Source organism: Tyto alba, unplaced genomic scaffold (assembly GCF_018691265.1).
Source record: "Tyto alba isolate M040663 unplaced genomic scaffold, T.alba_DEE_v4.0 Super-Scaffold_17, whole genome shotgun sequence".
Lineage (NCBI taxonomy): Eukaryota > Metazoa > Chordata > Aves > Strigiformes > Tytonidae > Tyto > Tyto alba.
This window is the reverse complement of record NW_024881279.1, coordinates 3,361,728-3,389,599: the sequence shown is the minus strand read 5'-3', so window position 1 is coordinate 3,389,599 and position 27,872 is coordinate 3,361,728. Positions and strand designations below refer to the sequence as shown.

At 48.0% G+C, this 27,872-nt stretch overlaps 1 protein-coding gene across 2 annotated transcripts; it reads left to right on the top strand.

The window, feature by feature from the left end:
- Positions 1–276: 276 nt before the first annotated feature.
- LOC104359488 (solute carrier family 22 member 4) lies at positions 277–26,547 on the top strand. Of its 2 annotated transcripts, none has more exons than XM_042790277.1 (10): positions 277–693; positions 7,415–7,518; positions 9,160–9,314; positions 12,730–12,901; positions 15,556–15,682; positions 17,701–17,801; positions 18,821–19,035; positions 19,698–19,880; positions 22,306–22,441; positions 25,391–26,547. In XM_042790277.1, exons 1-10 carry the CDS (start codon positions 301–303, stop codon positions 25,440–25,442), a joined length of 1,638 nt encoding a protein of 545 aa, XP_042646211.1. In that variant the 5' UTR covers positions 277–300; the 3' UTR covers positions 25,443–26,547. The 2 variants fall into 2 exon arrangements, with proteins under 2 accessions (XP_042646211.1, XP_042646210.1); XM_042790276.1 differs by having other exon boundaries at positions 23,644–26,547.
- Positions 26,548–27,872: the final 1,325 nt, after the last annotated feature.

The following is a 27,872-nucleotide window of genomic DNA, read 5'->3' as shown; positions in this document are numbered from 1 at the left end:
TAAAAAAATTAAAAAAAAAAAAAAAAGCCCAAACCAAAAGGGAAAGACCTCCTTGCAAAGCCCCGCAAACGCGGGGGCCGGGGATGCTGCGGGGCGGAGGGGGCCGCCGTATCCCGCCCACCCCCCCCCGAGCGTGTCCCTCCCCGCCGAGCGCGGCCGCGGGACCCGCCGGGACGCACCGCCCCTCCGCGGGGGGCCGGGCCAGGCAAGGGGGGGGGGGGGGGGGGGGGGGGGGGGGGCGGAGCCGCTGCGCGGGGCGTCCGCGGTGCGCGCAGAGCCGCGGAGGAGCCGCGCCGCGCCATGCGCGACTACGATGCGGTCACGGCTTTTTTGGGCGAGTGGGGCCGTTTCCAGCGGCTGGTTTTTTTCCTCCTCAGCGCCAGCATCGTCCCCAACGGCTTCAACGGCATGTCGGCCGTGTTCCTGGCCGGCACCCCCGAGCACCGGTGCGCCGTGCCCCGCGGGGCCAACCTGAGCGGCGAGTGGCGGAACGCCAGCATCCCGCTGGAGCTGCGGGGCGGGCGGGCGGTGCCGAGCCGCTGCCGCCGCTACCGCCTGGCCGCGCTCGCCAACTTCTCGGCGCTGGGGCTGCGGCCCGGCTCCGACGTGGAGCTGGGGTCGCTGGAGGAGGAGCCGTGCCTGGACGGCTGGGAGTACAGCCGCGACGTCTACCGCTCCACCATCGTCAGCGAGGTGCGGGGATGGGGTGGGGGGGGACGACGAGGGGGCGGGTGTTGGGGCGCAGCATCGCCGTGGGCCGCCTGGGCATCGTCCGGCTGCCCCGTCCGCCCCGCCGAGCTTGGGTTGAGCGAGCTCTTTTGGCTCCCGCTTGCAGAGGCGGTGGCCCGGTGCAGTGCCTTCCCTTGGCGAGCGCAGCCCGCGTGCGGTAGCCGCTTCACGGGTTTCAGCCGGTGCCGCTGCAAGCGGCTTGGGGCGCAGGGACAAGGGGCTCGGCACACTCGGTGCTTCGTCGGTGAGTCCTGGAAATCGGGAGCTCAGAAGGGCTTGTTTCACTTCTTTTAAAAAAGGGTGGTAGGAGTCACCCTGCGGTGTGCAGGATGCGGGCCGTCAAGGAGCCCTGCTTTGATGCTGTGTCCAAAAGGACCCTGAGAACTTTTGCTTTACCACCGTTACCAAGGTGCATGGCCACGGACCACACCACGGGCCAGTTTTCCCCCCGTGGGCTGTGCTGGGTTTCTTGTTTTGTTGTTATTTTCTTTTTGGTGAGGGGGACAACACACACACATTCTGCCTTGTGGCAAGGGTGAACAGGGAGCAGTGGGTCAAGCTGCTGTGGGAAAGGGGCTGGTGTTTTGGGGGAGGGAGGGGTTCGTGGGGTGAACGGGCTCAGGAGGAGCTGCTCACCCTGATTATCTCGGCTGTATTTTCCATTGAAACTTCAGCTTGTTTTGTTTGGAGAGGGCTTTTTTGTGGAGGGGCAGGCAAAGGCTGGAAATAGAAGCCTGATCGTTTCCTTCTGCCGTCAGGCTGACCGTCCCTGTAAACTTTCCATCTGATGGAATCACTCGTTCCCAGTGTCACTTTGGATGGGGACATCGACGCTTTCTGGTAACCGCACAAACAGCCTGGCTGGGTCTAGAAGCAGCAGTGGGTCCTCACTGGCCACAGCACCCTGTGCCATCGCTGCCAGCCACACCGGTGCCATTGGTGACCCCGGGTTGGGCGAGTTGGTGCGAGGCGGGTGCCGTGGTCGCTGCCTGTGGCGCGCCAGCTTGCTGCAGGGAGCCTGGCCCCCGGGCTGCGGCCAAGCCACCAGCTTGGTTTTTAAGGCTGTACAATGGCATCATTTGTACCGGCTGTCTTGTGGGGACGTCAGTGGTGACAGGTCATGTAAGCACTTTTACGGGTTTTCTCACCACGCTGCACTGCCTGTGTCTCTGCTCTGGTCAAGAAGGAAGACGCGATTCCCCTAACGCTGTGGGGTCGCTGCTGCTCTTTTGTGTTGTGGGAGGGGGTTCAAGGAATAACGGGGCTCATCCTTACGCCAGCCGGTGGTTGGGTTCGGCTGCTGGCGAGCTCCACAGCCGTTTGGGCAAGCAGAGTGCCCTGGGTGGCCAAGGGACACCCCGCTCCGATGGCTCGCGCTCGGGGTGCATGGAATGGCAGGGAGCGGGTGTGTGGGGTCCTAGCAAGAGTCCCTGTGACTCAGCGGTGACACTGGCCACCAGAAAACATTGAGTGGGGGCACAGCCAAGAATTGGTCCTGACCGAGAGGCGTGTGGCGGCGGGTCTGTGCCCCAAGGATGTGGGGTCAGGGTCAGGGTCTGTGCCCCGGGGCTGTGGCGTCAGGGTCTGTGTCCTGGGGACACGGGGTCAGGGTCAGGGCCTGTGCCCCAGGGATGTGGGGTCAGGATCTGTGTCCTAGGGACATGGGGTCAGGGTCAGGGTCTGTGTCCTGGGGACATGGGATCAGGGTCAGAGTCTGTGCTCCAGGGATGTGGGGTCGGGGTCAGGGTCTGTGCTCCAGGGATGTAGGGTCGGGGTCAGGGTCTCTGCCCTGGGGACACGGTCAGGGTCTGTGCTGGGGGTGTGCACACACCAGCTCAGCCACATTGAAGCACGAAGGGAGGGAGGGGAGCGGGGACCAGCCTGGGGCTAGGGGAGGGCAGGACACAGACAGGGGACACCAGCCACCTCTCACGTGCCCAAAGCCAGGCTATCAGCACACGCAATGCCATAACCCGTGGCTGGCATGGCAGATGGCTGGTAGCCACCGCCGGCACGGTCAGTGCCACGGCACTCATTGCCGGAGGGAGGAATTATTATCCCAAGGCAGCTGTGAACTTGTAATCTGTGGTTTGGAGTTAGAAGTTGCTCTGAGAGAGACAGTAAATGAAGCAAAAGAAGGAGAAATGCTATTCCTTCTTAATGAGCAGCAAAAAACTCACATTGGCAGATGCCAAACGAGAGCCTTCCGTGCCGGATTCAGATGGGACACAGCAGTGGGGCTTGGGGCACGCCACAGAGGCAATACCACGTTCAGAGATGGAAACCAAGTGCCAGGTTCCCATCTGTACACCAGATGGAAAAGAAGGATACTTGTTTTGTTTTAGAATTGTCATAGATGCTCGGAAAAAATACAGGATTTGGTTTTAAAACAAGGCAAACAGGCACTGATGAAGCCCTGAAAAGAGGCAGTTCAGTTAAACTTGAGGTGATTATTTTCATACCCAACATTTTTCTCTGTATTCGGAAAGACAAGCTAGGACATGCCATTAGGAAAGTTCCGTGAAAAAACATCTTCAATTCAAGAACTCAATTGAGGAGCAAAACTTGATGGTACAGGATTAAGCGCTGGAGGTTTTGTTTGATTTGTGCAGTTGCGTCAAGTTCTGTTATTAGTGATGCTTGAAAAGAACGGGCTGGGAGATGCCAGCTCAGCACCGGTGTTACTTGGTCTGTGGGGACATGCTAAACCCTGGGGACAGAGGATCCCAGGCTTGGTCATCTGCTTGGTCTTAAAATGGTGATGCTGGCAGAAAAGTGAGTGTGTCCACAGCACAGGCGAAGGAGGCAATCGTCAGGCCAGGGTGATGAGAATGAGCCTGTAAATTTGATGATGAGCAAGCAGCAACATGGGGTCAGTGTGGGGTTTGGCATGATCTGGCAGCCAAGATGAGGAGGCTGCAGGGTTTTCTTTGGCTTTGGGGGCTCAGCTGGGCCCCTTGGCCCAGCCGCCTCCAGAGCAGCTCCCCAAGTTGTCCCCCGATAAAATCGCTGTTTCCGACCTCAGCGGGTGGCTGCTGCACAGGGTCGGTGCCACCCGTGCTTGCACGAGTGGGCTTGAGGTGCCCTAGCAGATCCTGACATCCCTCCCACTACCCCCTTCTGCTTTCCACCATCTGTACCTTGAAATTAATATATACATTAACATATGTATTTTTGTTCTGCTGTTTTGTTTTGTTTTTTTTTTTGCCTCGAACTTAACCTACTTCTGCTTCAATTCCAGATAATGATGCTCAGAGCTGACATTAATTAGAGGTTTGAGCACCAGCACCAGTTTCAGAGCAGGGTGTTAGCATCCAGTTAATTCCCTCGAGCTGCTCACCGCCACCCAGGCACAGCATGTACCCCGGGGCACCGCTGCAAGACCCCCGCGGAGGGCAGAGCAAATTCCAAAGGCTTTGCGGGGGCTCCTCACCCCTCACCTGTGTCCCCCCACCCCAGCCCTGGCGCTGACCTCTCGGCGGAGGCAGAAACCAGGAGCTTTTGGGGCTGGCAGGGGTGAGAAGCGGGATATGGAAAGCTGCGGTTTGAAGGCATCTGAAGGATTTTTCTGTTTCCTCGGGGCCTTTTCCAGCAGTGGTGAGCAGCCCTACCCAGCACTGGCAGCCCACCCTGCACTTGGGCACCGAGGTGTCTGTGCTTGTCACTCATGCACTGAGTGGAGCTGGTCTCATTGCTGGACTTGGTGCCCAGGGCTCAGCACAGGCAATCTGTGAATAATTTTTAATATCTCTTGAGCTGTTTGTCTTCAGATTTACTCTTGGAAACACGATCAGATTTTCCCTGATTTACAGTGTCAGCCATTTACACAAGGCTCCACTAGCATTTTCTTCTGTGATGTGAACAGCCTGATACTCAGGATGGTTAATTAGTGATTTATGGTTGAGAACGCAGGTGACAGGGTCGCTTTGGGCAGTCAAGGCACCTTCTCCAGCAGTTTCAGTTTTTCAGAAAGTTGCTCCCTCCAAAGCATTCTTGCCAGCATTGCCTGGCAGCACTGGCTCTTCCACTAGCTGGGAGCTTGTGGGAAAGGGGTGGAAGGATTTGATGGTAATGAAGGGATTTAATAGTGTTCTTCTCGAGCAGCTCCTATTCCTAACATCCAAAGCACTTGCTTGGAAGCTTACATGAACTTTACTCTCCAGTATGCTTAGCCAGGGATATTACAGAATTACTCATTGTCTGGTTAATGAATAATTAGTCCAGTACAGACAGTTTGGAAGCTGTAGCTGTAGGTAGTTTAGCTGTGGCTGGGATATAGCTCCTGTGCCCATGATCCTGCAAATTTTAAAGATTCTACCCTGTATTGTGAATTTTTGCTGTCTGTGTCATTGGGAAAAGGTAGAATGAACAGCTGGGTAGGAGGCATTTGGCACCAAGGAAACACAGGAAGCAACTCAAGTTTCATAGGCAAGTTATTATTTAGCTAGGTTGATGTTGCAGCCAAAGTGCCTTTGGCACAGTGGAGGCATTTTAAAAACACCCACCCTTAACTCCGAGTGACTGGAGTCTGAAGGTCTGGGAGTTGGAGCAGCCCCAGAGTGGGGTGCCCAGCACCCAGATAGTTAATACTAGTCTGTATGGACTGCAAATTCTGCCACCTCGTTAGCTACCAGTCCTCCCAGAGCCGGGACAGGGAGGTGCAGCAGGACAGGACAGGACGAAGCATCTCGGTAGCGTTGGGCCCCGTGAGGCTGGCGCGGAGCTGCCCCTCTTTCCTTCCTTTTCCTCCTTCCGTGCTTGCACTATGTAAAGAAACACTTAGTTTTAATGCTGGGTTTCCTGCAGCTGAATTTTGCTTCGTTTTAAATACGGGGCTTGATTTCCACCAAGCTGCTTTACAGAAATCTCAGTTTTCTTTGACACATGAAACAGATCCCTGCATATATTTTTCACGACGAACATCCTTGAATGTATCAGAGCCCTTCTGACCTGCATGCTCACATCGTCCTTATTGAACACAGCATAGATAAACACAGGGCAGCCCATGCCTTGCTACCTCTCCCTCCCCGGCAGGGACAAGAAAATGTTTTACAGAAACAGCTGCCATAGGTTTCTTTTTGTCATTAATCAGATTTAAGTATTGGAGGCACATTTCAGTCCTCAAATCTCCATATTCCCATGTTAAAGGCTCTGCGTGTTCCTCAGGAAGAGGCATGGGCTGCATTTTGAACCTCAGTTCATCTTTTTTTGCCTCATAGCTGGTGATACTTTGCAAGCTGGGCGTTGGGGCAGAGGTACCTGGCTCCCCACCGCTGGCTGCGTACCTTCATTCAGCCTGAAAATAGGTGCTGATTGCATCTCTTTCCTAAATTATAGTCCAGGGCAAACTGCACCGAACCACAGCACGTCACCCCTTGCTTTGGGCTTTACTTCTGCTTGTTCTTCTGCCGCCCTGTCGGTTGTTTGGTTTGGTTTTGGCAGGACTCGCAGCGCTCTCAGGTGGCACCTGGGTCACTTTGCAATGCCAGAATTGCTCCTTTTTGTTCCCTGAAGCTGCGCCGAGGAGCCTGAGTAGCCCCGAGGGGAGGTTTTGACTCCACCACCCCTGCCTTTGCCTGGGCTCAGCCGTCCGTTCCCCAAGCACGGGGTGAGCACTGGTGCGGGCGACATCCCCACTCTCTGATACATGGCTCATTATTAAAATTATACTAGACTTTGATCTGTGCTCTAATTAGCTTATCTTTGTGGTAGAATTATCTAATCTGAGACTGACATCCTTGATGTGTGTCCACAAGCGCTGCTGGCAGGCATGCCTTCACCGGGATGGAAGCAACCCCTGTCAGAAACACACTCGGCTGTAACTTTGGTGGATGGAGACTCATGATGCCATTCTTATGTTGTTTTTTGTTTTTTGTTTTTTTTTTCCAACCTTGTCTGGGGTTACGAGAAGCTTCAGGTGGAAGTTTCCATGCTGGCTCCTGTCCTGAGCCTCCAGCCCCAGCTGGGTCTGCTCGTCAGGCTGAGAGATGGGCAGTGAGTCAGCCCCGCGGGTTGTGGGGCTGGAGGGGAATTTGAAAACACGCCAGAAAAAAAGATTTCATTCTGTGCATCATCTTGCATATGTTTTGTCAACCCCAAAAGTTACAGAAATGCAGCGGGTTTTGTGCTGGCAGAGGTCAGGTAAACTGGAAACTGTCCCTAGCTGGAGATGGGGCAGTCCTTCACCTTTCTCCATCACTTTGCTTTTCTGGTGGGGAGCATCTGGGGCCATGGGGACCCAGGTCCTGGGGGTTGGGGGGGTCTGACAGGTGTTTGGGGGGGGGGGTGCGGAATTGTGCTGGAAATGGGGCCAGGGCAGCCCCTGGGCTGCACACACCAACTGCCCATCGAGTTTGGCATTACTGGCTGCTCACCCACCTCAGAGGTGAAGGGGTCCCGTCAGACGGCTGCCAGGGTTTCAGCCTGATGGGGCTTGCCTGGGGACGCAACTACTTTCCCTTTTTTTTAAAAATTTTTTTTGGCGGGTGCTTTAAGCAGAGCGTTCCGGCAGCGACCTTCACTGTGGAAACAGTCCTGGTGCCAGCAATGGGTGGAAGTGATGGGTGTGGGGGGACTAAATTAAATTACCTGGAAATGTGTGTGCCTCCAGCCAATAACCCCTGTGCCTGGATGAGGCTCGACGCGGCGCTGCGGCTGCGGCTGAGCGCGGGCCCTTCTCTTGCAGTGGAACCTGGTGTGCGAGGATGACTGGAAAGCCCCGCTGACCACCTCCCTCTTCTTCGTGGGGGTCCTCATCGGCTCCTTCATCTCGGGGCAGCTCTCAGACAGGTAACTCCACTGCTCCTCAGCAGAACAGGGCAGACCCGATGCCACGGCTGGCGCGTTTGTTTAGAAGAGGCGTAAAGGTGTTAAATGTCCAGTTCTCTGAGCTTTGATCAAAATGAGGTAACTGGCCTGGCTTCTGCGAAAATCCCATCCATGATCTACCCCCAGTGTAGGATTACTGCCTCTTGGGCACTTCAGGAGAGTAAGGACTGATCTCTACAAGGAGCCCAGGCAGATTGATGTGGTGGTTTTCACTTCACAACTACATTTGTTTCTTTATCCAGCCTTTTTAGTGGTTTAAAAGATGTTGTTCTTTGTCACACATTAACTGACAGTCCAGTCTTGGAGCTGCAGGATAGAAACTTGTCGTTCAACTGGAAGCTCTGCATAGAAGAGATGGTTTGCGGGAAACAAAGTAAGCATGTCCAAGAGGAATCAAAAAGATAACCTGTACATGGACGACAGTCATGTCATAACATCTAACTAAGTAGATGTCAAATATCCAAAAAGTCATTACAGGCATTTGATAATTATCTCAGCAGTATTGAAGTTTTGGCCTTACAGGTGTTGAATGCAGAATACACTGTCCTTCTGCAAGTCTGTTCTTCCCTCTTTATACAGCCCTTCACCTTTTTTCCCATATCATTACGGTGGGGTCTCCAGCACTGCTTTGGGTGCTGCCTGTTAACGAGGAAGCCCTAAGAGCAGCAGCACTCCTCTCGGAGTTTGGCAGAGGGGTTTCAAAACTCCACGGGAATCTTAATCCTAAAGCCTCCAGCATTAAATTCCACATGATCTGAATTTAATCCCCTGACTCCTGCACTCCCCCCCTCCCTGCCCCGTGCAGAAGTCAGTCGGTGTTAGTGTTTGAAAGGGAGGTGAGAGAATAGCTCAGTGCATCCCACTGCTGCCCTGTGTGCCCTGGGAGCATTGGAGAGAGCATGCGTGCCCCGGCGGCAGCGCGGCCGGTCAGCCTCCCCGAGACCCGGTCACCTTCTAGCATGAACTGTTTGTTGGATTATTTTGGAAATGTTTTGTCAGTAAAGGGGTAGGTTCTGAGCCTGTACCTGAGTGATTTCCCATGTGCTGCTGCAGAAACCTTTCCCAAGTCGAGGGCTGCTGCAGGCAGCGGCGATGCAAACCCGTACGTAGGCTTGCACTTACCTTTCCCTGAGAAAATGCAGAGGAGCGGGTGAGAGAAAGGGTGCAGTATGTATGGCAACTCAGAGAGACTGAAACCAGTTGATAAAGCTATTCAACACATTTAAAGCATAATGGTGTTGCAATGTAGAGATGCCAGTATCCTAAAAGCCATCATTTGCTAACATTCAGCTGTGTGGCTTGCAATCTTCCTGTGTCCCACTTATGCACTGTTGTCTAGTCTCCTTAGTCCCTGTCTAATGGCTCCCAGAAATTTTTCCTCTTAATTTTATTTCTTGGTTTATTTCCTGGGTCTTGAAAATTTAGGGGTTTTTTTAGTCCTTACGAAAATAATAAACAAAATTCTTTAAGGTGAACCAAACTTGAGGTTGTGCTAAGCTGCATTGCTTGAGGTTGTATATCTGTGCTCCCTCATGCTCTCTTACGTATCCCCACTCCATAAATACATGCTGTTTCAGTAATAATCTTTATCTTTTCCAAAAGGTTTGGCAGGAAGAATATCCTTTTTTCGACGATGGCAGTGCAGACGGGCTTCAGCTTCCTGCAGATCTTCTCTACCAGCTGGGAGATGTTCACCGTGCTCTTTCTCATAGTGGGGATGGGACAGATCTCTAACTACGTGGTGGCCTTCATACTGGGTATGAATATGTCTGCAATAGATTAAATGCTTAATGTACTGTTGTTTATTTTTCCCTCTGAACCTGCATCATTTAATTAGCAGTAAATCCTCACTGGTACAATTCCTAATTTAGGCCATTTTTTTTTTTTTTTTTTTTTTTTGCTCTTGGATATTTCAAGCCTATATTTTCTATAGGGTTAGAGGAAGAGAGCAGGAAGACACTAAATGAACATTCATTTCCCTCCTCTTTGGAGAAGAAGTTCAAGGCAGCATTCGGGGTTTGTTATCAGCAGAAGCAGGTCTGAGATAGAGAAGGCATTTGGGTTCCTCCCTGCCTCTCTGCCCCTTTGCAGAGGGATCAGGGTGTACCTGGGTGCAAACCTGGGAGCAAACCAGCCCTTCCAGGCACAGCAAATGTGGGGGAGACCGGAGCAGAGGGTTTGGGTGGGTGTTGGAGCCCTGTTAGCCATAAAGTCACCGGTCTCAGTGCTGAGGTTAGCAATAAAGTCCCTAATTTTAGAAGCCAAGGTTTGTTTTGTTTTATGTGGGGAGCATAGGAAGGAAGAGCCAGTGGCTGTGGGGATGCTGCTATCGCTGCCGGGGGACCCCCCTGGGGAAGGGGGACCCCCCGAGAAAGGAGACCCCGCAGAGTCTTGGGCTAGTGGCAGGGCTTTCAGGAAATGCAGCTGCACGGGGGAATTCCGGGGATGACTGACACAGGCCTTGGGGAGGGGAGCTGGGATTTGCAAGAGCTGTCTTGAAAATGTGCACGTATGTATTAATGTCTGCTCTTAAACCCGTGGTGTCAAAATTACAATTTGTAGATCGTAAGGTAAGCTAGCCTAAATTAAAACCATATACTAATAGTTAATGTTGTTCTTTCCTACCCCATGAGGCTTTAATGGGGAAAAAATAGAGCAGAAGAACATATATATGAAACCAGTGCTATGGAGGGGATACGGCACCGTGTCCCTTGGCAGCCGTGAGTCACCGCTGCCAGTGACGGAGGGAGGATTAAGTAGGTCAGGCTGTCAGCAGGGAGATCCCTTGCCATTGCCATCGCCATTGCCACTGCTCCCTCTGTCCTGGCACTTAACCCTTGCGTGGAGCTAACAGAGCTGGAGTGAATTTCCCTGCCGTGGGATGACTGGGAGGGACGGTGCTGGGTCACGGGCACTGGCTGGGCTCAAAATCTTCTTGGAAGTGTGTGGGGTTGGTGTAGCATGAGTCCTTCTAACGGGGGGGTATAGGATCTGAGCAGGCAGGAATGTAACTCTCTGGGAACGTGGGGATGCTGATGCAGAAATCGCTCCCTGGGAGGGGAGAGGCAAGTGCCATGGGCGCTCTCCGTGTTGGCCATTCCCCAACAGCCTCGGGGCTGTTAGGAAGGGCGGGATTCATCTAAACTTACTCAGACATGAGCTTCCTAATTTAAGTGAGTCATCAGCCGCCTGTCACGGGTAAGGAGGGAGGCACTAGTGGAGGATGGTCCTTCTCACCCTACACTGTGTAGTCGCGTGGCCCGACGCCTACCCCAACCTCTGCCCATGGCAAGGCAAACCCAGGAGCTTCCAGGAAGCCACACGTGACAGAGGTGCTGGATAGGAGAATATACCCACGAAAAGGAAAGTAGCTCCTTAAGCAAGCTCATCCTGATCATGGGATGTGCTGGAGATGCTTCCCTTGTTTCACCCGACGGTGGCCAGGGCTGTGACCTGCGCCTGGGAGGGGAGCAGTGATGCCGGCACATATAAAGTCTCCGTTGACACTGCCTGTGCTGCAGCCCTGGCACCCTCCGTCCCCAGGTGGGGTGGCTTTTGTTTTTTGTTTTGTTTTTTCCAAGTGGCCACCTCAGCACAGGTTTCTCTTGTCATTCCAGCTTTCAACATCCAAATCTGTGTTGTCTCCCCGTGCGTAGCTCAGACCCTGTTCCAGCATCCTCAGCCACCCGGGCTCTTCCTGCCCTTTGCACTATTGCTGCCCACCTTCATGAGAACAGAACTTCTGTAGAGAATATTATTTTTTTTTCCCAGCCACATCCTGTGAAATTTCTCTCTGCAGCATTTTTCCTTAGCTTTAGGCCTCGGTCATTTTCTGTACTCAAAACTGTTGTGTTCAAGTTCTGGGGCTGTAAAATGCTATGGAGATTTGTGAAGGCGTGTTGGTATCGTCCCAGAACTGTTACTCCTTGGCCAGAAGAATAAGGGAGGAGGAGAGGCAGGAGGGAATTGTAGTTCTCTACAGTGTCATCTCATATTGGCTTTGAATTGCCACAGATTATAATGTGACATTTAGTAGGTATAAACCAATGTTTCAAGTATCAGACCTGTCCCAAGAGAGCCCCTTTAAACAAGAGCAATCAGAGAGGAACATGGTATAATTTATCCCCCCATGCTCAATTTATCCCTAGGAGCTCTTATTTTCATTTTTTTTTACTGTGACTTTATTAGTTACTCCAAGTTTCTAGAATGAAAATTCATGTAGAAATCAAATAGGAGGGGTTTTTTTAGCCTGGGATATTTTTTCCATTTTCTCTGCATTATTAAATGTTGGTGTTCTTACCATGCTACATAACCAAAATACACTCTCCAGACTTCCCACGTCCCTCCTGTTTGTTCAGTGTCGTTTACTGTTTAATTGAGTTCATATCAAACTGGGGGAGTTACGGCCATTGTAGTGCTCCTGATGGAGAGGAGACCTTGCAGACCCGGGGCTGAGAGCTCAGCAAGACGTGAGGTGGACCTGAGGGCATCTGTGGATTTTGTTAAGCAGTGGATAGGTATTTTATTGGAAAAGAAATAAGGTGCTCTTGAAGGCCTCCAGCAGTCTCAATTGTTATTAGTAGATGTTAGGTTGGTGCTAGGCTGTGCGTGATGCATTGACTGTGGGGTGCTTCTGTTGACTGCTGCCTGGCTCCTGGAGCAGTCGCGTTATTAGAAGACGGCATCTTCCCTGGTTGTGTCCTATAGCCCGTGATGTGCTGATCTAACATTTCAGCCTTCTGTTCCAAAAAATAAACATGACATTTGTTCCCACCTCACTGTGCTCATGTCCTTCCACCCCGTGTCAGTCTGCCGTCCGCAGACCTGCTCTCCCCCAGAAGTGCTCAGCAGCAGAGTGCACCTTAAACCCCAGTGGGTTAAGTGGGGGAGCAGGCTGTGTCCTAGCCCAGCATGTCAGAAAGGCTCCTGAAAGTCTGTTGCCCATTCCCCGTGCCTGCCCTTATCTGTCTCTGACAATGCAGTAATCAAAGCAAACAGAAGTCACTCCTTCATCTGAAGGTCACCGATACTCCCAGCAGCTTTTCTGTACTGGGTGGGTCCATGCTGTCTAAGACTGTTTAGCTTATTTTTTTTGTAAATGCAGTAAAGTATTTAGTCATGATTGAAAAGAAAGAGTTAAAATGCTAATCCAACCTCCCTTGTTTTAAACAGGAACAGAAATTCTTGGCAAATCAGTTCGTATTATATTCTCTACATTAGGAGTTTGCATATTTTTTGCAATTGGCTACATGTTGCTGCCACTGTTTGCTTACTTCATCAGAGACTGGCGGATGCTGCTGCTGGCGCTCACTGTCCCGGGGCTGTTCTGCATCCCGCTGTGGTGGTGAGTGCCCCCCCACCACGATCCCCTTCTCCCACCCCGGGTGCTGGGTAATGGCAGGGTCTTTGGGGGCGGGGGGGGTGTCCCATTTCTTCTCTTTGGGGTGTTTTGTTTTGTTTTTTTACTATTTGGCATGTGAGGAAGCTTTGCCTTGAGGCGGGAGTTGGGGGGGATTTTTTGCCAGTTTTAAGTCAAGTTAACTACCTGCAGAGCCTCGTTGGTGCTGGCTGTGTGTTTGAAGCCACTTATTTGCCAGCTTTCCAGAGCACTTTGGGAATTCTGTACTTGGCTCCTAACTCCACACACTGTGAACCCCATCTGGGCTTACCCCTGTAATACCCCTGGGTGATTCGTTCTAACTTTGCTTCCTTCCTTTTTTTTCTTTAAGCCATTTTTCAGTGCGGCTTCACCTACGGGTTAGTACTAAAATCTCGGTGAAAGGCTGAGCCCGCTCACTTGGCACGCAGCAGCTGGCAGTTGGTTGCACGTGATGTCATTAAGCAGTTCGTTGCACCAGATGCCGTTAAGCAGAGGCGTTTGCCTGTCCCACAGACTGTGTGCCCGGAGCCGGGTGTCCTCCCAGGCTTTGCTTTGGCTGCTGGAGCAAGCCTTGGATTTGTGAGCTCCTTCGGCCCGTAGGAACTCTGTCTGGCTAAGCCAAAGGTTGGCTCTTCCTTGCCCTGCTCCTCTCAGCCATCCCACCCGGTCTTCTTGGTGGTCGAGTCCATGTTTTCTTTCATCATGCCATCGCGCACACCCACCCCTGCTCTAATGTGCTGCTGGACGTGTAGGTGCTCCATCAGTTGCCCATGGTTGCTCTGCCCTGGAGGATTGAAAAAACAATTCAGTAAAACTCCCCGCTCTTCTCAGCTGAACAGAAGCATTGAAGAAGGGCAGATATCTTTGTTCTGTTGCTGCCTTGGTCATCTGTTGTTTTCTGAAGAGATAGGTGTTTAGAAAATAGGAAGGGAAAGGGAAAGTATCCCTCACATTCTTACAATGAGGAAGGATAATTTACAACAAAAAGGGTTCCTTCCTTTCCTTAATAGTATTATCTGGGGAACTCCTTTCTTCCTGTTATCTTGAAAGAGTTATAAGTAAGAGATAAATGTCTTTAACAGTTAAGCAATTTAGACCCATTCATCTATAGTCTAAAAGGCCTCCTGCAGCTCTCGGTCTTGTCAGAAGTCTCTGCTGATGGTTTTGGTTTTTTGTGGTGGTGGTGTTTTTTTTTTTTTAATCTTAGTCTTCAAATCAAACCAAACCTTTAAAATGTTTTCAGCTCCACTTCTGCTATCATCTGATTTCAAAGGTAGTCTGATTCTGTTTAAGGGTCAGTTTGCTTATGTAACTTGAAATGTTTCAGACTCTTTCAACGCAGTGGCGTTTCCCTCTGCACCAAGCAGCTGCTCTTTTGGGGAGGTTGGTTTTGGGTGGAAGCCTCTCGGATGTCTGCTGTAGAACAGGCACTATGGGGCACACAAATTTTGTCCCCAAGGCATGGCTTCAGAGTCCTGCTTTCAAATGAATTTGATGGGAACTGCCATGCTTTTTCAGAACATACATCATGAAGCATGCCAAAAATTTCCACAGATAGCACTTCCAGGCCAGGGCTAATGTGGGGGCAGATGGGGATCACAGTGCACTGGCAGGGTCTGCTGAGACAGGTTGGTATTAGCTGGCATTTGGGCATCTGGACCCACTGCTTCCACAGGCAATGTGACTTGCACATCCCAGTTCTCTGTGCCATAGTTGCTCTTTTATTCATTCCTGTTCCCAATTCTCCAGAAGGTTCCCAGCATCGTCTCTGCAGTCTTGTGTTCCTCAGCTTGCCCACGAAGAAGATCAGTGGAGACAGCTCACCTCACAGAAAGTCACGTTAGTGGTTGAACAATCTGATATAAAGCATCTGACGCTCACAAACGACATGGCTTTGGGTCAATCCTTTAGGGAGTTCATCAGGAAAGGAGTGTCTCACCTGCTTTTTTCCAAGGAGAGGAAAAAATGCTGCTGGCTGAAGGGAGCAAGGTAGCATCTGTTAAGATCAAAGGATTTAGTTAAGGAAAGGTGAGATTTTCTGTCCTGTGTTTGGTGTTAATTCACTCAACACATGCCTGGAATTGAGTAGAAAATGTCAACTCCACAAGGGGACACTACCTCTGTCCTCTGCCTGGGAGAGCCTGCCTCAGAGTTGTGGTAAAATTGTGAGGTTTGTATATAAGATTCCCATGACACAGAGCCTTTAAATATACCCTGTGCGTATTTAAAGCATTTCCACGTTGTGTGCAGTTTCCTAAGAATATTTTTGCTCAACACTAATTAAGCTACCCCCATCTTTCCTGTCTATTTGGTGACATCTCTCTTTTTTATCCTGGTGGACATCAATTATTCCTTAAAAAATAACCACCCCGGACAAGGGCCCAAGTGTAAATCTCCTTCAGCATGAGAATAAACATGTCCCATGTATTTGAGTTCTGCCACTGATCCCATTGGGACAGATCCATGAATTACATTGCCCACATGCTTCTGTGCTGACTGTCTTCTGCTGCAAGCAATCTGTGAGATGAGACCATAACTCATAAAAACGATACATGTGTTTTTAATAACTTATTACTTTTGTGAAAACGTTGAGTCATTTATTCTGAAACTTCTTGCAGGATCATTCCTGAATCCCCTCGGTGGCTGATTTCACAGGGAAGATATAAGGAGGCAGAAGTTATTATCCGAAAAGCTGCAAAAATAAATGGCGTTCCAGCCCCAGCCGTGCTTTTCGACACTGCAGAGGTATGTTCCATACGTCCATGGTACTTCACCTTGCCGGCAGTTTCCCCTTTTGGCTAGCTGACTTGTTGGGAAATGCCAGCAGAGAAATGGTTTGCACCAGCAGCATTTAGAGGCTGGCAGTGACTGTTGGTGTGAGGTAAGTGCTGGGTTAGGGAGTTCAAAATGAGAAGCCAGAGGGGGTTTTTGTTTGTTTTTTTACTGTAAAATTCTCTTCCTCGGCAGTGGTTGGTTGTGGTTTTCAGAGCAAGGGTGACCCAGATTGCTTCATCCTTTGGGCCCTGAGAAGAACCAAGGAAGACGCGTTTGTCCCCATTTCAGCTTGGTGCGGTCTTAGCGATTGGCAGTTTAACGGCAGCCCTTTGCGGGGGGGCTGTGCGGGGGACCCTAAATCAGCACCCACACGTGCTGGGGCTGCGTGGAGCCCCGAGGGACTCCTCAGGTTGCACAAACCAGCCAAAGCACCCGAGTGCTACGAGGGCACTTGAAAACCATGACGGCAGCGAAGGGAGTGAAGAACATTCAGCTCTTCTTCAGGCCTATTTTTTTTCTTGTATTTCATGTTTATTGGTTAAAGGAGAAAGCCTAGCAGAAACCTAGCACCCCAGCAAGCCGCGGAGCAGCACGGCCGCGGCGGGACGGCTGGTTCTTGTGCTGCTCTCCCCCTCTAGTGGCTTTGCCCTCACCAGAGCTCCTGCAGAAGAGGCACAGACGTTTTTCTTGTGCAAAGAAACCAGCAACGCTTGCAGCCTTGCGTCAGCACTGACCGCGTGTCCATGTGGCAGATCTTGCTTTACTGCCTTGTACTAGCACCTGTGTTTCATGCCTCCTGCTAGAGCAGAAAGCAAAGCACCATGTGCTCCTTTGCAGGAGAGAGCTGCTGCATGCTACACCTTCTGTGGGCAGGACCCTTCTCTTGAATGTCACACTCACATTTTGGCTGAGCTGCTGAAGATATCGTTTCTTAGTGTATGTTCTACTGTAAATTGAGGTGCATGTTCCAGCTACAGGAAGCTCATCCTACAGAAACCATGGAAAAGCACTTCCCTTACATCACAGCCAGAGTTCAGATGTCTTTCATGCTGGACGTGACTTTTTCAGGCTCCAGCACATGAGTTTGCTTTTCATCACTCCTGTGTATTTTTGAGACCAAGCAGCAGCTCAACTGCCCTTCACTTCGTGGGAGTCTTGTGTGCCAAAGCATCTGTCCACAAAAGCCTGAGGGTGATGTTTGCATGCTAAGTCCTCTGTTGGAAGTAATTTTCATATATTGCCTGAAAGACATTCTTCGGAAACCTTCCTCTCTTACTGGGAAAGGAAATCTCCTGGGTAGCCCCATCGGGAGGGCCAGGGTGGTTCGCTCTTTGGGCATGGGGGAGCCTGGCCTCGAGCGCTGGCTTTGTCCTGGCAAGGGCTCTCCATGCAGGCAGAAGGGCACCCTAATGCCACCCAGAAGATTCCTGCTGCAAGCCTCAAACTGGACCCTCTGTCTCCGAGCTGGGGTGGTGGATGCTCCCACGCTGCGCCCTGGCCACCACATGGCATCCATCGCCCACCCTGGCAGGGTGCCGGCAGACAGGCGGCAAAACTGGGTGATTTCCTGCATTTATTTCACATCGTTTGTGAAGGTTGAACAGAAGAGAGATCAGTGGACAGTGCACAAAAAAATGTCTTTGGTAATGAGGCTGCTCCTGGAAGTACTATGTTAGATCCTTAAGGAAATGTTAATGCGTCTTTCTTGTCAGCTGATGCTCCTTTTTTAATTAGCCAGCATGGTGCAGTGGTCTCAGTGCTACCTTTTTTTTAACAAAAAACTGGAAACTACCACAAGTACAGCTGGGTGCAGAGACAAGCTCTACCTAAGGACCACCTTCCCTGGTGCAGAAGTGGCCCTTGGGCTGACTAGTTACCCCCTGATAGAGTCATAACTTCATAACTGCCCAAACTTGTGGGTGTGCAGAGGTTGTTTTGCTCTTAGGTGTGTGGGAATTTTTTTGGTTTTGTTTTCCTTTTTCCTTCAGATGCAGGATTCGAAGCCTCAGCAGCAGCAGAAGGCTATCCTTCTGGACCTATTTCGAACCCGAAACATTGCAACTATTACTATTATGTCATTACTTTTGTGGTAAGGAAATGTGTATTCCTAAAGTACCCAGGCAATAGAACAATTTCTGATTTGAGGGCACATGCCACAGGTTTAGATAATAAGTCTCAGCCTCGGAGCCCGTCTACACACGGTCCTGGGCCGGTACTTGGCCCTCAGTGTCCTTGCACCCACACTGCATTAATCCACAAGAGCATGGAGACAGTAGCCTCAACTCAGATGTAAAATAGTTAGGCAACTATATGTAACAGCTTGTGTATTTTAAATATTCTGTTGCTTTTGTGGTTTGGTTGTTTTGGTTGTTTTTTTTTTGAGAAGCTCCCATCTCTGTAATCTCTATTTGAAGAGAAATGTCCTTCTTGAAGCAAAGGCAGCAACTCAGTAACGTAACAAGGAGCAGACCCATGGCCAGCGTTTTTGTCCTGTTTCTGTACTGTGCCCATCTCAGTGAGATCCTGGTCCCTGCCTGGGCAGCCACGAGGAATGAGGACCCAATAATACCATATAGACAACCCGGGACCCTTTTCTGTACATATTTCCCCCAGCAGAAAGGAACTGGCTAGCACACTTGGCATGCCATAGTAAGGCACTCTTGAGATTTGAAACCCGAACGTCCAGCTCTCTCGTGAAGATTAAATAAGATGTAACGGAACTGCTGAGGGTGGGAGATCCTGTCACTGGAGTTGGCTACAAGTAGAACGTAGTTGGCATGGGAAGCTTTCAAGAGTTATTTCATTGTGCCATTAATGAGCCCATTGCAGTGAAAAGCCTTTGTGAACGACTTCCACAAAGCCTTTTACTTGATATAGTGTATGCAGGAAGGACAGAGAAATCAGAGGTCTCTTCAAGCCGCTGTGGATATGGTCACTGGAAGGGATGACAGAATTAGAAAGATGGGGTTGCCACTGAGATTTTTTTAAGCCACGATGCCTGTGGCGATGCTTTGCGACATCCTATTTTTGTAACAACAGCTGAGGCAACACTGGAGGCGTTCAGAGACTGGCGTTTCTGGAATCATTTGGTTTTATTGCTTTTCTCAGGTTTTTCACATCAGTTGGTTACTTTGGCCTGTCCCTCAGCACTCCAAACTGGCATGGAAATGCCTACATCAACTGCTTCCTCTCGGCTGTTATTGAAGTTCCAGCTTACGTGATTGCCTGGCTTCTCCTCCGCTCCTTCCCTCGGCGCTACTCCTTATCTGGCACCTTTTTTTTAGGGGGAGGTGTTGTCCTCTTCATTCAGCTGGTTCCTGCAGGTATCAGATTCAATACATGACTTAAGAGTATAAAATGTTAGAAATATTTAATGGTATTATCTAATAGTTCTGTAAAATTACTGGAAACCATGATCAAATTTAGAATTTGAGGTCAAGTTTATGCTGATCAGCCGTGATTTTTTTTTTTTTAATGTATATGCTGAGTCATGCATGGCTCTCATTTATTGTGTCATATTACTGAGCTTTTTATAGTCCAGGGGAACCAGCTTGTAAGATGAGAGCCAAAAGTGTACTGTGATTTATCTGGTTGTGCACAGAGACTAAAAAAAACCTACAAGTCTTCCAGATTTCACTGTGTGTAAATCTCCACAGGATTTTGCAAAGAAAGGGATGGATTTAAGCTTGTGCTTTGTTGCTGTGTAATCCAGAGTTTTGTTCCATTTCAAGAATGCTGTTTTACTTGGAGGGAACCAAAATCTGCAATGTATAAAATAACCTGAGCATCTACATTATGCTCAGTGGGAAGTCTGGAGCCAAGTCATCTAGGAATGAGGCTAATACCTTATATAATTAAAAATCAAACCAGAACAACACAGCTGCTAGGAAAAAACAGTGATATGGTCTTTGGGATGTAAAAGACATACATGAATAAGCACAGGGTGTTATATTTATTCCCCTTGATTTTATTTTTTCTCCTCCAGATTTTAACGTCCTGTCTGTTGGCCTGGTGATGCTTGGGAAATTTGGCATCACAGCTGCATTTTCAATGCTTTATGTCTACAATGTGGAGCTGTACCCAACGCTAGTGCGAAACATGGCAGTCGGAGCTACTTCCACGGCTTCCAGGCTGGGCAGCATCATCGCTCCTTACTTTGTTTACCTGGGTGAGACATCTTGCATTTCTTGTCTTGCGCTACGCAACTGCCCAGAGAAGTTATCGGAGCTTCTACAGCACAGCCTCAGCTTTAACTCCCTTCATTTGTTGCCTAAGTCCTTTCTCCCACCTTGGGTTTGCGTTCACTGTTGTACACCCTAGAAGTTAAGGGGAGCTCCTTGGGTTTCACAAAAGAATCGGGCACGTTTTTCCTTTACTAAAGCTAGGGACTGTTCATAGAGCACCGGCGTGGGCCCGAGCTAGTCCAAGGCAATGACGGTGTTTATAAAGTGTGCAAGTGGAGTGGTTGGGATGATAACTGGCCACATCTTGGCAATGGGTGTTACCCCTGGGACGCCAGGTCGTGTCCCAGGAGAGTGTGATGAGAAATGATCTAGCAAGTAAGGAAATCTAGCAGTAGGAAATTCATTGCATTGTACTCTTGCGCATCCTGAGATGGGTATGTCAGGAGCAGATGAAGCAGGTGGGAATCCAAGCATCCCCGGAATCTGTGCTCTCTAAAGCAATATATGGAAAACATATAGATTAAGCAGCACAAGTCTTTGTTTAATTGTGACCTTTGTGAAGTGATTTTTTTTTTTTTTTGAGTTACTAAGCCAGATACCTTGGCACTTATTTTGGTTTTTCTTATCGTTCGTGCCTTGGTCTGTAAGTAGAATTATTGATTTCCTCATAGGCTTTTTTTTTTTTTTTTACACTCATTACCATCAGATTCAGAGTGCTGCACAAATATTAAATTGATAAATTTTTTTTACTATTATTTTAAAATACATGATCTTCATGCTGCATGATTTTTTTAAAGTAAATGATCCTCATCTTGCAAACAGGAAAGGGTCACAGAGGTTAGAGGATTAAGGCTGGAAGTATCTGTGAATACTGGCTGCTCGGTCTGGGATGCTCAATCTCCTGTTTCTTTTGCTCGCACATGATTGATTTCCTTCTGCCATCACTGAATCCCACTCAGCTCTCCCCAGCACCCAGTGAGTTTTTCTTCCTGCTGGGACCTTGCCTCCTGCCGGCTGTGGTGGAGCATTGCTGGTGTACTGCTAAGGGGTTAGTGCTGATTCACCATGCCAGGAAAGGGGAGAGGAGACTACTGTCTGTAGCTCACCTGTGTTCTCTCACCTCTACATTCCAGTGTGACTGTACCAAAAGTGATGAAAATACACTGTCTTTATTTCATACTTGTACAGCGCAAAGGTAAAAAAGGGACAGTAGAACTGTGATGCTCCTTAGGGTCTTCAGTCTCCATTGCAGAACAGGTAACAGCAATACAGATGTAGACAGGATAAAGTTTTTTCCTGCTGTGGAGTTTTTTTCAACCAGGTTTCCATCGGCTCAGCCTTTAAAAAAATCTTGTTCTAGTCATCAGAATAGTTTCCTAAACTTTAGGAGGTTTTAGGAGAGACTCGTCAGCTGCTGGTATTTGTTACAGCTAAATTAGGACCTTGCAGTTCATCCAGCTCATGAAAGCAGAAGAGATCAAATCACAAAATTTGGCTCTACGTGAAATACCCAGGGGTCGTCACTTTAATCCTAGTTTATTCCATACACTAGAAAGCATATTGCTCTATCCCAAATGAAAAATAAAGCTGTCAAGTCCAGTTTGGTACTTTCTCTACCTTAAACACTTTAACTCCTAGCTAATCCCTTTAACTGAAAGACCTTTTCATTGCTGTGCTATTGTGACATGAAAGTCTCGCATCCTGCCCAAACACTTGTGCGCTAGCTTTGGGCTGCTGGCAGGGGCCACTGCCTTCTAGTCCAAAATCAGAATCTGAGTAGATCAAGGTCAGAGCCTCCTGTATGTCACAGGAAGCCTGATGCTTTCTCCCCTTAAAATAAGGAAGGTATTTAAGGATTCCCCCGTGAAGGCCCATTGCTCTGAAGCTGGCCTGCTCAGCTGCCATCAGTCTCTTCCCTTCATTTGCACAAGCCCAGCAGCATGCACAATCCCAGGCAGCTGATGAGTACTTGGTTGCTTATGAGCACTTTTATTCCCTCACATTGTATTACTTAATGGAGGATTTGGTTTCTTATGACAGTGCAGTACTGAAAAATCCGGCAGTGATCCCAGCATGGCTGTCACCTTGCAAAGATGTTGGCTATTCCGGTTGAAAATGTACCAAAAAACCTATTAGCCACTACACAGACATGGGGGGTGGCATGAAACTGATGGTAGGTGTTGGCCATCCTGGAGTGCACATCATAGTTTTAAAGCTGAAAAATCCCTTTGTTTGCTGGCAGGTAACAGACGTAACTCAGTTTTGGATTCACCTTTGATATTTATGAAGATATCAGCTAATCACTCCAAATTAACTCTGCATTACAGCAATGTCTGGAATATAAATTTTACACATCAGTTTGTTGATTGTGGATGTTAAGTACTGTTGTCATGTCCTGTGTTCTGCCAGGTGCCTACGACAGATTCCTACCATATATCCTGATGGGAAGCCTGACTGTGCTGATCGGGATCCTTACCCTGTTTCTCCCGGAGAGCTATGGCAATCCCCTGCCCGAGAGCTTTGAGCAAATGCTGAAGGTGAAATGGTAAGGCGGCTGTCTTTCATCCCATGCTTCACAAGAATTCAGGACCTCTTTCTACATAGTCCCTTTTCACAGTCAGTAAACATGTTTCATCAGATCCACTGCAAAACATCAAAGCTTTCAAAGTACCCTGTAGATTTTTTTTTTTTGGTTGTTAATTTGACAGATATTGACATTATGCAGTTTCTCCAGAATCTCTCACTCTGAGAGCTGATGTGCTTGAAAGCGGGCACTCACAAAGCAAAGCTGACTTTCACATCACCTTGAGACTGTTGCTTCATATCTCCCAACACTTTCCATCCTTTTATATCATTCACTCTCCTTAACTCTTCATTTAGTAGGATGATTTACATTACAAAACACTACTCTTTCAGTGTAAGTTCCAAATTTAACTCAGGATTTCAATATTCTAGCCTCTTTTATCTGTGAGGCTAGAGACATGCCACGATAGTTTTTCTCCTGGTTTATTTTCTTTAGCTGTAAGGAATGACGGCTCTTGCCCCACCACCATTGCTGTTAAGGATACTCTAAACAAAAATCTCCCCTGAAATCTGTGCATGTACATGACAGCGCTGGTGCAGTGGAGATGGCCAGTGTTTGGTAATTACTATAATGGGAGGAAAATTCTTGGGAACAGAAGAGGGAAACTGAATTAGCCAAAGTGCAGCTGCATAGCTACCATCCAGCTTACTGAGAATTTATACTGGAACAGAATGTGCCCTTGTAAGCAATAATAGCTTGAAAAAGCTGGAATTGCCTGTATCTAATGCCTGGTCAGTGTAAGGAGCTGTCATTATGCTTCCAGAATAAGAAGAATTCTCGGGCCAGGTTCCTTGAGAAGGGCATGCTGCTTTTTATCACAATTAGGGACTTCTCATATGTCTGATCTGTGGCTGTTCAGTGTTGCAGTTGATGAACTGTAGCTAGAAGAGTAGAGTCAAACCAGATTCTTTCACAGGCTTCTTGCATAAACAGACTGAAGTAACTAAATTACACTCGCTGACTTACATTAAAGTTCCAAGTGTTGTTTGCAGCACTACTACTGTCATCCAGAAAGGCATACTTTACAGAGCATTACATTTTTTTCTAGCGTTTATACTAGTAGTGTAGCATGGTTAATTTAGCAGTGCTAATTAGGAGGGGAAAGTGTCTGATGACACCCTCTAAAATGTTCTTTAGCTTCTCAGTCTTTTACTTGCTTTCAGTTTCAGAAATGGACAACAAACCACTGGCATTAGGAATTCAAAGGCAAATTCTAAAATTCTGGTAACACCCTTGTGAAGAAGGATGCACACTCTCAGAGGGGCTGAAAGAAGAACAAGATCTTACCAAAATGCATTTTCTGCCAGAACAAACAAAACCCAACAGTCAATGCTACTGCACCATAGCTGTTATCCCCTGTGTTACTGTACCCAAATACATAGTTTACTCAACAGATGCTGTCTACTCCCATAGGACTCTTAGTCTGTAATTTAGTGTCCTGACACCTGGGGTTGTCAGCAGATACTGTCCCTGTTGAGAAATGGGGACCTGCATGTGCTGAACATGATTGATTTGAGGAGCAAGCTAGACATGAGCCTTAGGAATAAGGCAGCAGAGACTCCACTCAGTCAGGTTCTCAATGAAAGCTGCTTAAAGGAAGAAAAAAAAAAAAAAAAAAAAGGCAAACATTGGTTTCCTGGTGTTTTTTCTCACTGTATGTGTTGACTGGATGAAGGGGAGCTGGGTGTCTGTCTTTGAAAATCCTAAAGGAAAGATCCTGGCTTCCTTTGAAATCTGGGACCAAAGCAGGTCGACCAAAGCGGGTTGACAGACTAAGCAGGATCGGAATTTAGTTGTAGCAAAGCAGACATAGGCTTCACGGTAAAGACGTGGTTTTAAACAAGACATTGGAGTATCTTTTGATGTCACTTGCTTTTCCCAAGACCTGGGATCCACGTGTCCCTGTAAAAGCTGATGCTTTTTCATAAAGCCTGAGCCCACTGAAATCCCTGGGCTTCATGAGCGTTCAGTGTCTCTGGGGGCAGGGGGAAGCCTTTAACGCAGAAAGGACTATAGCTTGCTGACCATCTGCTGGGCTGTGCCCGCGTTCAGGAGAAACACGGGCTTTAGCAAGCCAGTGATCTTGTCTGAGCCTGCCGTGCAGTTCTAGCTTTCAGGTTTTTCATGGTATATTGGCATAAGCAGTTTTTTAAATCTTTTGGGTTTTTTTTTTTCCAAAGCATTTCATTTCTCCTTTGAATATATACCACATTGTTCTGTACTTTCAGAGAAAGCTCATTGCAGTTTCAAAAGCCTCTGCAAAACCTTTCTACCATTTACAAATTTAAAGGGGATTTTATGCTTGCAAAAATCTAATGTTCTGTACTGGAGATGTTCACTTGCAGTTATTAAAAACACAAAAGGGCTAATTTGGGACCACAGTTTTTTAAAAACAAAAAACCCCAAAACCCACCAACAAAGTCAGTGTTTTGGTTTTTAAATCCTACACGTTATGTGTGCTTTTTTTTTTTTTTTTTTAAGATCAGCAAAGCTAGATTGGAGGAAAACAGATTTAGAGCTTAGAGTTGTGCTACTACTGTTTTATGAACACTACATAGTTTGAAAAACATATAATACCTTTTATTTTTCTATTTATTGGCTGTATATGCACTTCTTGGCCACATAAAGTCTATCAGACTGGGTAGACTGATTTTAATCGTCTATAAATAACAATTAGCCATGATTCACCTCCAGTAAGGGCCAACAAAAGCACACTGTCTCATCTCTAATGTGAGAGCTCGTGGCAAGTTGTCTTGTGCTGGCACTTGGCACAGGAATGTGGCTCTCCCTATAAATTCAAGCACAAATATAAAGCTTTATAACATTTAAATGCAAGGAACTTGTGCAATTATGTCAAGCTGCTCTTTCAGTTGCGGAAATAATATTTACTTTCATATTAATTTTTTGCAGTTATGCTTTTGCCATAAATGTAAAGTGGCATGAGGCAACCATCATCCTGTGACCCCTGTCATTCTCATCCCTTCTCAAGCTGGACTTTAATAACAGCAGTATTTAATCTTGTTTTTACTTATTACAAAATTAATCTGTGGAATAGCTATTTAGACGTAACTAAATTTCTCAACAAAACCTTTATATCAGCATAGGACTGGTTTGAGGACTTGGTTAAATATAGGTGGCTGTATTTTTATGAAGATTTTTATATTAAGTTGATACTTATTTTATGTGATCGTAGTCTTGGGTATATCTAAAAGGTAAATATTTTTGTACTCTTGGGCTCTGTAGTATCTTAAAACCTAGTTTTCCTTTTATAAATAAGAAAAAGGGTTGTGGGTTTTTTTTTTTTAATACCTTGTTTTAATCAGTCTCATTTTTCTTACTTATACCATTGATCTCAAGCTAGTGTTACATTTTAGTATTTTTAATGGCAGATTTAAAAGAATCTTTCACAAGAGTGGAATGCCTTTCTGAAAAGTATGTGATGTTGTTATAAGGCCTTACAATGTCTGAGCATAGTAGAAATGGGGGAAGATTGCTTTAGCTGCTAAAGCATTTGCAAGGAGAATTTCTGTCCTCTGGCAGTATCTTTCCCAGGCTCTAATGAGTATTGCCAAAGAATCCCAAAGAGCAATAGTTTGCAGAGCAATCAAATGAGTGAATCAGGAAGGCAGGAGTGCCTGTTTCTGGCGAGTCACCGTTTTTTAAATGGTAAAGCTGAAGAAGAGAGCACTGGTTTAGTAGCTATTGGTGGAAATGCGATGTATTGCTAGTGAGCTATTGAAGCCTCTCACCGCGATCTCTGGTGGAGTTTTCTGTGTGTCAGATACTCGGTAGGGCTCGGTGTGGGACCCCCATGCTCCAGCGCAGCTGGGGGATGCCCGGGGGGCTCTCACCTGGGGACAGGAGGGAAGCACCAGCCGGATCGTTCCCACTGGCCGCAAGGGCCGTTGTGCTGTGCCTCATCTGTCACTTCTGTCACTGGGGTCTCTCTGTGTATCCTTTGATCCTCAGCTGGATCTGCAAAAGCATATATGAAACTGTAGTAATTGTCACTCGTTACCTTCCGTCTTAATTGTAATAAAGATGTGCACTGGCATTGTATAACCTGCCTTCTGTGTGGATTGTAATTGAAGAATGGAGTCTCCTGACTTTAACACTTTGTGGGAAGAAGTTTAAAGATGTAATTTAAAATGTATTCAGCATGGATAATGTATGGAAAAAAAAAAAAAAAAAACAAACCTATACTAAGCTCTTTCACAAATAAGCTTTTACACACAGCAAGGCTATGATGGTGTGGTCCAGTTTTTCTGGCTTTCGGATGGTTCAATCCTGACTCTGCAATCCTACAAAGCCCCAAAGACAGACCTCAGACAGGCTCAAGGATGATTTTGAGGTTAAACTTTTGTCTATTTCATTTCCTACATTTGAGATTCTTCACAGCTGTGTGACTCCAACATGGAATGAAAGCTAAACGCAAGCATTCAAAAATGCTGCGAAAGGTATACACCGAGCTTTTATCAGAGGTGGAGAAAATGTCAGTCCAAAAAAAGCCAGTCAGAAATGCGAATTAGCCTCGTGGAGAGCAAAGCCAAATTCTGCAGTGACAGTCATGCAGCTTCTTAACTGAGCTCTGTGGGAGCTACAATCTTCCTGACAGTGCCACTAGGTACCGAGCTGGGATTTTTCACCTAAGGATGGAATATTATTTATTAAGTGTTTTATTTGTCAAACACACAGTACACGTTCCCTCAGAAAATAGTGCCATGGTCAGCAAGACCTTTTCACAACCGCAGTCCTGGCGAAGGGACGATGGCAGTTGTGAGGGAAACAAGGTGAGGAACCACGTAACAGCCAGGGTGGTGGTAACGACTCAAACCCAGGCGCTAGCAAAGAACTGCGGGAGCTGCAGCTAAACCCGGGGGGCTGCAGGCACCCGCGTGAGGATTCACTTGATCTCAAACCCCGTTTCTGAAGCTGCCGGGCAGCAGGACACAGGGGGCCACCTCTTCCCGCCATCGCTGTGAACACAGACGCCAAGCCAGGCCCGGGGGGAGGGTAGGGGTGTGTGTCTGTCTGTCTCTGTCAGTGTGTCTGTCTGTGAGTCTCTGTGTCTGTGTCTCTCTGTGTCAGTGTCTGTGTGTGTGTGTCTGTCTCTGTCTGTGTGTCTGTCTGTGAGTCTCTGTGTCTGTGTCTCTCTGTGTCAGTGTCTGTGTGTCTGTCTCTGTCTGTGTGTCTGTCTGTGAGTCTCTGTGTCTGTGTCTCTCTGTGTCAGTGTCTGTGTGTGTGTCTGTCTCTGTCAGTGTGTCTGTCTGTGAGTCTCTGTGTCAGTGTCTGTGTGTGTGTGTCTGTCTCTGTCAGTGTGTCTGTGAGTCTCTGTGTCAGTGTCTGTGTGTGTGTGTGTCTCTGTGTGTGTCAGTGTCTGTGTGTCTGTGTC